At 41.1% G+C, this 11169-nt stretch overlaps 1 protein-coding gene across 1 annotated transcript; it reads right to left on the bottom strand.

The window, feature by feature from the left end:
• Positions 1 to 594: 594 nt before the first annotated feature.
• On the bottom strand, positions 595 to 10302 carry LOC124409051 (segmentation protein paired-like). Its single transcript, XM_046886444.1, has 5 exons — positions 10265 to 10302; positions 8620 to 8909; positions 4592 to 5026; positions 862 to 1441; positions 595 to 787 (listed from the first exon to the last, which is right to left on the bottom strand). Coding segments are annotated over exons 1-5 (1344 nt in total). The 3' UTR covers positions 595 to 786.
• Positions 10303 to 11169: the final 867 nt, after the last annotated feature.

Raw genomic sequence — 11169 nt, 5'->3', positions numbered from 1 at the left:
GTGCAATATAAAATATAATAACGATGAGCTCTTGCAAACTGTCATTAGTATCACTGCTGCAACTATCATTAGCGTTATTGGCAGTATTCCTCTCGTATAATTAACTAAAAAACAATCTGCTGATCTAATAACTGTCGGCAATCCATGCTGCTGAACTACATATTTCTGTCTTCCTCTCTGTAATGTGTTTGTATGTATATATTTACAATCGCAAAATGAATCAAAAATTATTTCTTCCCATTATATACAGGTATATAGTAATCATAGTCACTGGACATATCCCCGAAAGATACGATAGATTTAAATTTTCTTTCTACTTGTACATTTTCAACCAGGTTTTTTTTTTTCAATAAGGCCACAATGTTGCTCCGAAAATTTGTAAGGCAATATTGTTATACACGCGATTTTCATTGCGTCTCGTTAAAAAGATCCACCGAGAGAATTGTGGGGATTAATTTTACAAATGCAATATCACGCCGTCTCACTTTCATTTCTTTCAAATTATCAACCGGAAAATAATGCACATAAGGCTATTTTTAAAACTATGTGAAAAAAATAAACAGGAAAATAAAAAAGATCAACATACGCGTTAACGGTTACAAATCATATCACGTATGTGTAATATAATAATGTTTTAAACTATATATTACTATATATACACGCTTTTGCACTGGCCGTAACGAGACTTTAGATTCACTCAATATGTTCAGCATTTCAAAAATCGAGGCTTATCCGACAAGATAATTGCGTTCCCTCGATCCTCCGGTAGTCTCTGTTTCTCCACCCTCTAATAATACCAAAAGGAAAAAGAAAAAAAAAAATAGGAACGAAGCGTTGAAAAGCAAAACCCGATATCAGTACCAGCTGTAGAATGGCTGATGTGGATTTGGTCGGGGCGGTTGCTGGAAGCCCTGGGTTGCGTAATGAGTGGCAAAGGCCTGATGGCCGTGAGAGGGGTGATGCGGATGGGCCTGCTGGAGGCTCGAGGGGGGGCTGGGAAGCCCGACGCGTCCGGATCCGGGAATCGGGATGCTCCAGGAGGGCGAGCTTCCCCCCGTTTGCTGCTGCTGCTGCTGCTGTTGCTGCTGCTGCTGGTGATTCACGGGCGAGACGGAGGTAATCGGAAGCTCGGAGCTGGTCAGCTGGTCCGAAGCGGGGTTCGAGTTTCCCGAGTTCGGCCCCATCATCGTCACCATGGAATTCGGGGTTGGTGGCAACTGGTGGGTCGTCGTCTGCTGGTAGGTTGACGGTGCTGGCGCTGCTGACGATATCTGATGGCTCATGTGACCCGCGGACGACGACGTTGGTGGCAGCAACGGCGACGGATACGTCACCGACGTCGGTAACGTGTACGTTGGCGTCGAACCCGACGAGAGGCGCGTTGACTCGGTTCCCAGCTGATGAGACATCGTCGTATGGTGAGACGAGTAGAGCTCTGGAACTGTAGGTAACGGATTCTTGGTTAGTCGGGATTTAGTCGGGCTTAAGTCGGGAACATCAGAATTTAACTCGATCATATCTTTAACTTTGATAATTGTTCTTAATTTACTTTTAATCAGGTATCTACGATGTTCTAAACGATGAAAAAGACCGAAATAGCATAGATTAATCGGGAACGAGTCGGATTTTGATCGGAAATACAGAATTCCAGCAGATAGTCGGTAAATTTGCGGTAATTCATCATCCGTTCACCTTGAATCGGATGACTGAGATTTAACAACTCAGAAAAAAGTCTAGGCCGATATGGGAACCAGGGAAATAATCAGGAATGATAGCATTTCACCAGTTGATCAGTAAAACCGCGAAAATTAAAAAAAAAATGCAGACTAAATCAGACGCGAACTATCTTTCAAACCGTAGAACAGACTAGAGCAGTTTAGGGTATTCGGGAACGAGTGTGGATTCAATAAGGAATGTACTAAACCGTGAGACAAACTGGAGAGATTGGAAATAGACTGGCAACTGAGCCTGAAATATCTGTACTCACGAATATAAAAGACAAGTAATAAACGAAAGAATAGCGAAAAGTTAATAGGGAATAAGTATGATTTTAGTCGGGAAACGGTAAATCTTGCACAACATGGGTGAACAGAAGTGGTGAAAATGACTGGCAACTATCTCGAGAATACGTCTGGTCTAGAAAAAAGAGTAGAGCAAGCCCGGTAATGTTCTTGAATGACGTGTAATAGTTATACAGTAGCGAGATTTGTTCTAGAGAGAAAAACGGCGTCGAAACCGCTACCGTCGAGCGTAGAGAGCGGTCTCCTCATTGTAATCTGCGGTACATAACATAAGCGAACGGATTGATGAAATTTATGGAAAAAACGTGTACCTACTAATAACCGTTTCCTGCACAATTCCCCCCTCGTACAAACACGCAGCCCGCGTAGATCGAAACGATAATTCAAATAGAGAAGAGTAGGTTGAAAGCAGAGAAAAAGAAACACCGTTAAACACGCAAGGAGTTTCATGTGTAATTATATATATATACCCGCGGACTGCAGCCGAGTCGGTTGATCGCGGTGCCCGAGACTGCGGAACACCTGCAACGGTGGATACCAGCCGTTAATTAATTTGAAATCCGCTCCTTTGTCGAATCATCGATGAATCGAGCGTTCGGTTCGGTGGAAATGTATATGTAACAAAACGTCGATCGGTAGCTCCTGTAATTCCGCGTCGATCCGTGACGCGTTTCTCGGGCAATAAACAGACACTCTGTAAACTCAGTCCTGCAACCATTCGCGGATATATGACAGGATATTGCACACAGGTGACGTTGCGAATGGACGGTTTTTCCACTATTTTCACCTCTCTCTCTGTCCGGCCATCCGTTTATCTGCCTGGTAATTTTCTCTCTCTTTCTCTCTCTTTTCGAGAGCACCAACAGCCCCCCTCCCTCTCTACCGCCCTCCAATTCTTGCGGCGATACGGAATGACTTGTGAATCGATTGTTCGACGTCCCGCTTCCGGCAATTGTTGTACCTGTACATAGGTACACCTGTAACCACGATGCATACGTGTCCGTGTACCCACGTGAGAGACACATCGGTTATTGTCTAGAGTCAAGACGAACGCCTCGAAACTCTAATTCTCATACCGATCGTCGAGACACGTCTATTACGTCATAACCACTCCGTGTTACCCGGATGCAAAGAACAGTATCTATTTGACTAAGTACAACTTGCCGAACTCTGAGTGATCAATTTTCGGGAAATTGGAAGTTTCGGAAAACCAAATCACTATAGGTTATAGATCGACTAGACTTTACGACAGAACCATAGTCGATTCGGAATAGTCAAAACTACTTATGGAGATGGAAGAGTTCAGCAATCCCGTGCAGAAATTTGGACCGTTTGTCTGGATTCTAGCCAGAGACAGATGAGTATTTACTGGCTATATCGAACTTGGCAGAACTGGACCTGGTACTGGTCAGATCTCTTCTGGATAAATTGGCCAGAGCGAACTCATCAAATCCCAACTTGGCGTTGGTCAGGTTCCATTCCGATCTGCCGACTAAGCGAACTAGGCAAAGCCTGACTTGGCACTGGCCAAATTTCTCCTGAATACACTTCCCAGGGAAAACTAGGCAATGCCTGACTTGGCACTTGCCAAAGTTATCTGACCCTGACTAAATTTCCCATATTACAGATACCGGGAGCACCAGGCGTCATGGGAGTCCTTGGCGTTCTCGTGATAAAAGTATCAGCTGACTTGTGGATAAAGTGTGACCATCTACTTCTAAAATCGTATGAAATATCGTTTCACGGTGTATTACGTTTATGGACATCTGCCTACAAACATCAGCTTCCTTCCCTTTCCATCGACGTGAAACTGAATAATTTGTTACGTAATTTCAAAATTTGGTTTTATCAGGTAGAGCTTGGCCGGCTCTGATTATCGCCTGATCAGGACCTGTTCAAGGCTGCAATCCTGATGAGGTCCTGATCCCGGCCGGATTGAAGTTTATACTCGGATACTGAAGAGTTGTATGATCAGGATTCGCAGACTTTTCTAGCTAGCATATGTCGAATTTTCTAATCAGAAACTCGTCAGTTTGTCTGAACAGGCACTAGACAAGGTCTAGCCAACGACTATTCTAAATTTCTACATAAGAGTGTGAATAAAAATATAGGCTTCGATGGCACAACAATCAACAATGTTCAAAAGCTACAACTAAGTTCATGGAAATGAAGGAATGACGATTTTCTAATGAAGCTTTAATATTCAGCAGTTTATGTTAATTGAGGTTCAAGTTTCGTGACGCAACCATCGACAATTGCGGTAGAAAATTGCGGTAAAAACCATTGACGGTCACAAAGAAATCATCACTCTCCAAGAAACCAGAAGATTCAGGCTAGTGAATAATCAAGGTCCAGGCTTCACAGTATAACAAGCATCCATTAAAAAGTTTCATTAACTGGCTATAACCTTACCACACCCAAACATGAACGAAGGAACGATAATGTGTCCAAAAACCTGAATACCCAGGATTACTGAGAAAACCATCAACAATCTGCACTGACCAATCATAACGACACGAAGACATGTAAACAAAAAAGCATCCCACAATTCCCTTCTCGATTATAATTACCTTGGCTGGAGGAGAAGGCTGTTTCCGGTATCGTCTGGGGGTGCGAGTGTCCGTGAGAATGGGGGTGCGGATGTCCCCCGGAGACGCCGGACCCCGGATGTGGATTGAGTGCCGCCGGGGGGTGGAGGACGTAGGAGGCAGCGGGATAGGCGACGGAGCCGACGGAGCCGACGTAACCGGCGGCGGTGGTGGAGGAGAGCTGTTTCCGCAGACGGGCCCGTCGGTTGCTGAACCAGACTTGGATCCTGGCCTCCGTCAGCTTCGTCCTCTGGGCGAGTTCCTCTCGCGTGTAAATGTCCGGATACTGCGTCCTCTCGAAGGCTCTTTCGAGTTCGTCGAGCTGGTGGGCCGTGAAGGTCGTCCGACTGCGACGTTGCTTTCGCTTCAGTGGAATACCTGGCTCGCTCTCGCAGTCCGAACCGGAACTTGTTTTTCCTGCGGAAAAATCGCGGCTTTAGATTTTACTGAAATCGGGTTTTCACCTTGGCCGAAGGAAGATGTTCCGACGACACTCTTTCGTGGTGAATATCGGTCATTTGTACTCTCGTTGTGACTAAAACGGTCCGAACTAGCTACTGTGGTTTTATTTCGTCAAATCATCGTCGCTGTTCAATCTTTGTCGATCCTAAGTATCGGCGTGCCGAAAGCAAGATGGCGTCGCACTTCGGTTATCAGCTGATCGTTCAAGCTACTATAAATAATTGAAATTGAAGTTCGTCTAAGCGGTTAAGACTATTCGTTTGTTATATTGAGCTGATAAAAAGTAGAGTATAGAATGAAAAATTACTTTTCTAATCAAATACGATATCCTCAATTCCCTGCCGCCGGGTGGCGCCTTTCCATACTTTGGATGACAATTACACGCTTGTGTCGATTATCACAGAGAAAACGGTTATCAAGTACCAAGTATAATTCACAATCACTGAATCTCGTGGCAAGCTCTGATTATTAAACAGTATTTGCCTGCAGAGCCGTTCGAAAGCAGAACCGGAGCTACGCAACTGCAGCGAAGGGTCAGTGCGAGGTGCAAAAGGAATGGAAACGCCTAACGACCGTGTAAGTTCGGTGGACCACGTCGCGCGGGGTTCATATGCATCGTAATACTCAAGGCAATAATAACAGTTTTTAATTCTCGGTCTTTTCCCTCCTCCACCTCCACCTCCTTCTCTCTCTCTCTCTCTCTTTCTCCCCTCTCTGAGCTGTATAGCAAATGCAACTCTGGACCCGCGCTCGACTCGGGCAACGTCAAAGGAACCGTGATACCTGCTGCAACCACCTCGGGATCTATTTCACTCTGGTTTGATGGAGCAGAACTTTTGCCAAACAATGAATTGTAGCGAACTTGAACGAGGAAAAAGGAGGAGAAAAAAATACGAGAGTGAATTTCGGCAAAGACAATTTCTAGGAGTAGATTCTCAGAAATTTTGACTCAGTTTGAAAACAGGATAAATTTTCACGAATCGCGCTCTAAAACCGTCGAATTTCTTTCACGCCTTTTCGCACGGATGACAGAAGTTTTTTCGAGTTTATAGAAAGGTGCAAGAAACAGCACGAATCACGTATCCCGGAGTGCTTGCAAGTGTTGCTTGTAAAGTTATAGATAAACGACGGGCAGGCGGGAACTCTGGTTAGGTTTATAAAAAAATTCCGGGCTCCCGGAATAGCGGCGTGTCGAATTTGCGCTGGTTCGAAGCGTCGCGGCGTCAGACGTCGCCGGGCGATTAGTCGCGGTTCAAAACTTGAGACGAAGACGAAGAGGAACAGAAAGAGAGTAATAATAAATTCTCCGGACGATTTTTCCCACCGGTTGATCTGCGTCGATCCGCGCCGAAGGAATGGAATGACGCCATGTAATATCGGTTCAAATCTATGTACATCCAACACATATACATATATACATACATACATAAGGTACCTACACACAATATAAGTATACATTTGCGAAGATGAAGAAGCTGTTATAGAATCTAGAACGCGCTCGCGGCTCTGGTAAATTATAATTGCCGGTTTTTCAATTTATACATCTATAGCTACATTAAAAAAAACATACATCTCCGCGTGCATTATATCACCGGCATCTAAATTTCTATCATTCGATTTCGCCGTTACGCGCGCGGTTCCCGCCTCTTCGTCAGCTTGCTGTGTGATCTCCGCGTCTAAGCGTGCAGCGGTATATTTTTCAAAAGGTGTAGAGTGAGAAAAAACAAACCAAAAAAAAAAAAACATGGTAGAAAAAATAAAAATTGGGCAATGCTTGTAAAAGTTCTTGTATAAACGACGAGTTACAACGAAAGTTTCGCTCCATCGTAATTACCTATCCTCGATTTTCGATCCGGGAATTAAATATTTCGCGCGAAAATAAATTGGAAATAGGGACCACAGAGTATTTATTTTCATTTTGACGCCTCGCACCGCGGTGGGCGCGTTTGTTGCCGAATTTTGAACCCTCCAATCGGTCGGTCCCTTTGCCCACGGTCCCACCACAAAGCTATCGGCTTACAAGGTTCGCTGTTTTTCGCCTCTTTCATCTTAGCCGCTCGATCCGCTTTCGATGATCCCTCAATGACTTTTTTCTAAGCTCGTTCTTTTTTTGCCACCCCACTTCGCTAACGCCGTCAATTTTCTTTTTGTCTTTTTTTATCCAGCTTTTTTTTTTTTTTTTTTTTTTTTACTGCTCGGTTTTTTCTTCTTCCTTTTCTCGTTATTTTTTCTCTGTTTTTTTTCGCGCTAAAATCTATTCACTCTTGTGTCGTTCATTTGTTTCCCTGATCGTACCTTATATTATATATTACCAGGTTATACAGTGTATCGATCATTAATTAGGTCTTGTCTGTTCTGACAATCAATTCTATTATTCTAGACTTCAGTTTTTATTTCTTTTTTTCTTATGTTCTCTCATTTTTTTTCTCCTCGCTAAAGCCGAAACTCAATCGTTAGTTCATATTATCCGCTTTTCTTTCTATGCGATTTTATCATAGCAACAAGAAAAACAGTATTAATTATTTGATCCCGAAATAATTGTATGTAAGTTGGATAACTGACTTCTGAGGAATGCAGTTAATCTATGTAAAGGTATAACATGGATATGTGTATAATAAATCGATAGCCGAAAAAAGGAACGGTACGTGGGAATTGTGGGAAATGTGTAGGAATAATTAGAAATTAAACGGCGCTAATAAGTGATTGAAAAAAAAAACAAATAACCGATAATAGAATAATAGATGTATTATGAAAAATACCGGGATTTGCATTTATAAATCCGACAAACGTTGTTCAAAGTAAACAAGTAAAGAACACACTAACACTAATTAGACCAACATTCATAATACAATCCGCGCTTAATAATGAATTTTATATTTTATGAAATATCGGACGATTTTCTCTTTCCGCGTTCACGCAGGCATTAATCTTTGTTTGGTCCGATCTCTCTGGTGTCATCCGAATTTTTTTTACCAAGTATATGAAAGATGACAGGGTGGAGGAGGGGGGGGGGGGTAATAATATTTTTTTGCGAAGAAATAATACGTAATAATAACGTCGCATAACGTGAGAAAGCACAGAGCATAATATTTGTTAGTAATAAAAATTGGTCATATCAGGGAATAATAAAAAACTAAGAATATAGGTACGCTGAGGAAAAAAAAAGAAGAAGGAAGAAAACTGAAAATTATTCTGTTGATCCACAACCGATTCTGACGTAACGGATCAATTTAAGTGTTTCTTTCGGGCGGATGAGCGGCGAGAAAATTACAGACCCGGGTAGACCGAAGGCGGCTACCGACTCGGTGCTTCAAAGACCAGTCATTTTCAGCCGGAGCAATACGACTGATTAATGGAGGCTTTTAATTCGTTCATTCACCGATTCAGATAAAAATCAGAACCCGCGAGCTCACGCGCCCCCCAAACATCATCATCATCATCATCGTCATTATCATCCTGAGATGATGATAATCGCGGCGGAAATCTTCCCGGCTTTCTCGGTGGTCCACGCGAGCTTCGGTAAATCGGTAAAATGCAATTTCACTCACCGTCTCCCAGCTTCGCCTCGTCCTCCGGGTCCCGGCCCCTCAGGAGTCGGGAAATCGCCGAAACACTCGGGGCGCTCGTCCTGTCGCAGATCCCCTCCTTTATCAGCCGATCTCTTATCTCCCACGAGAATATGCCAGGATTGTCGCGTTTGTACTCCTCGATCCGAGCTTCCACCTCCGGCGTCGCTACTCTCGGTTTGCTGCCCCCGATTACTCCCGGACGGATGCTTCCGGTCTCCTGGTACCGGTTCAGGATCTTCGACACGCATCCGTGCGACACCCGCAGCTGTCTGTTCCATGTGAAAAACCAAAAAAAAATATAGAATTTTCGAACACGCCGAGAAAGGATTTTTATTTTTTATTTTTATATATTCGAATATTCGTCTAACAAACTTGATCGAAATAATGATTTGCTTTATTTACTCAAATCAACAAAACACATTATAGGTACCTGATAGATTTTTTTTCTTTCACGCCTCCCCTTGCGTTAACAGCGAAATTTAAACTTTGATATTTCAGGGATTGAATCACTGACTGACGAATTTTAATCGCTGGTTGGTTAGAAATTGATACTTTTTTGTGAATCGATTGCGTTATAGAATGTTTATCAAAATCAAACTATTTTCAAGCTACGATGTTTTTGTTAAATTTAATGAATTGAAAATTCGTGACCACTCGTGAAGTGATTTCCTTGCTTCAAAATCAAAATGGCTGACTTGCACAGTTCAACGTTTTACGCAGTGGGAAATCGATCATAGATCGAATTTTAATTGGTATTGTATAAGGCTCGAAACGTTTGAAAAGTTATTTTAGAATGATCGAAATACGTACTTAAACGATGTTAGATTACAAATGGCTAAGATATTGAATATCAGTACGTTTGTTCACTGTATTATTTTTCGAGATGCGTATCGTTTCTTTAACGAGACGCTTATGCCAGTTTTCCTCTTTATCGATGATTTTAACATCATCAAAATTAAATGTATTATATTCAATCGGGATCATGTAATTTGATAACATATTTGTGATTGGAAATTCTCTTTTTAAGATGCTGAGATGACTAGCCAATGTAACATTTGGACCAATCCTTGCAAGTAATTTTGTATAATGTGTTGATTTGATCAGAAATTGAAGTTTTAGATTTCAATGTCGTGAAAAGGCTATTAACTGTGTCAGAAACTCGATAGCTTTTGCTCAAACATCATGTTCTTCCCTGACGAAATTATCAATAGTTAAAGTTAATGGGGAGAAAAAGAAATACTAAAGTTATAACGAACAATGGTTTACACATCGATTTTCAACTTCGAATTGCATTGAAATAGTTGCAAATCTGATACAATAATTTTTCGTTTTCACTCCACGATTGGTCATTTTGTTGGGAAAAATGTTTTTCACAAATTTACTGAAAAATATAATTTTTTTTCGTTTAAATTGTCTATTTAATATTGCTATTTTTGCAACAATATCAATATTCACGCTTAATCTTGAATAATTGAATATTACACGATCATTAAAACATAATGAAAAAATGTTTGAATCGGAAATGTAAGGAAGAGTCTTCTGTATAAAGTCGAGCGAATAAAGTATACTGTTCACAATTCTAAACTGATTAGAAATGAAAAATCGATCCTTATTTACGGTTCACAGCTCGTTTGTGTGAATCTTAGATTCTTTGAATCTCATGTTTAGGAAAATATCTCAGCTAATATATCAATTCGGATCATATTACTAAATATGGGACTATATATTTCGTAATACAATTGACTAAAAAGCATTGGCTTCCCAGTGGCAAACCTTTTAAAATGTTCAAAAATAGTTGTAAGTAAATTCAATAGTTGTAAGAATTTCAGGATATTCATTGAGGGTCATTTTTCTCAAGCAATATGTAAACGTAATTCTTGGATTCTGTAGGAAACAATTTATTTTAATTGGATTGAAGAAAAATCTGTGTGATGCAAAGAAATTGCTCATTACTGCTGTGATCATGTATTATTAAATAATCTCATTAAATTGAAATGGGTTTTAACGATTTTATAAAATGGTTTCATGCACAGTGGCGTGCCGAAGAATTAATGACACAACCATTTAGATGCCATATGCATTATTCTGAAAAAGAATTTTCATAAAATTTATAAAAATCAAATGGATCAGAACAAATTACCTATTTATACTGCTGTTGAGGAGTGCGAATTTTTTTCTGTGTTTTCAGGTAAAATTCGCTTCCGGGAAAAATTGAGAATCGTTGATGTCAACATATCTTTAGACACTCGTCAAAGATTATCATGGTTTCGAATGTTTATTATTAACGGTATAGCATTTGCAGAATCACCGCGATGTATTTTTCTTTCATTTTAATGATTTTCAGAGAAAATGAGTAGATACAGGGGTTGCATTTTCAGGATTGCACTTGAATATTACAATAAATAAACTGCGTGTTGATCTTACCTCGATATTACGCAGGGTCTCACTCCGGCGGCAGCCATTTCAACGATCTTTAAACGTATGTGATTAGGAAGCGGTCTTCCGTTAATGAAAACTCCTCCCAGCTGA

This window comes from Diprion similis, chromosome 8 (genome assembly GCF_021155765.1).
Source record: "Diprion similis isolate iyDipSimi1 chromosome 8, iyDipSimi1.1, whole genome shotgun sequence".
In the NCBI taxonomy this organism is placed as follows: Eukaryota; Metazoa; Arthropoda; class Insecta; order Hymenoptera; family Diprionidae; genus Diprion; species Diprion similis.
Note: the sequence above shows the minus strand (reverse complement) of the source record. Positions and strands in the feature narration are given on the sequence as shown.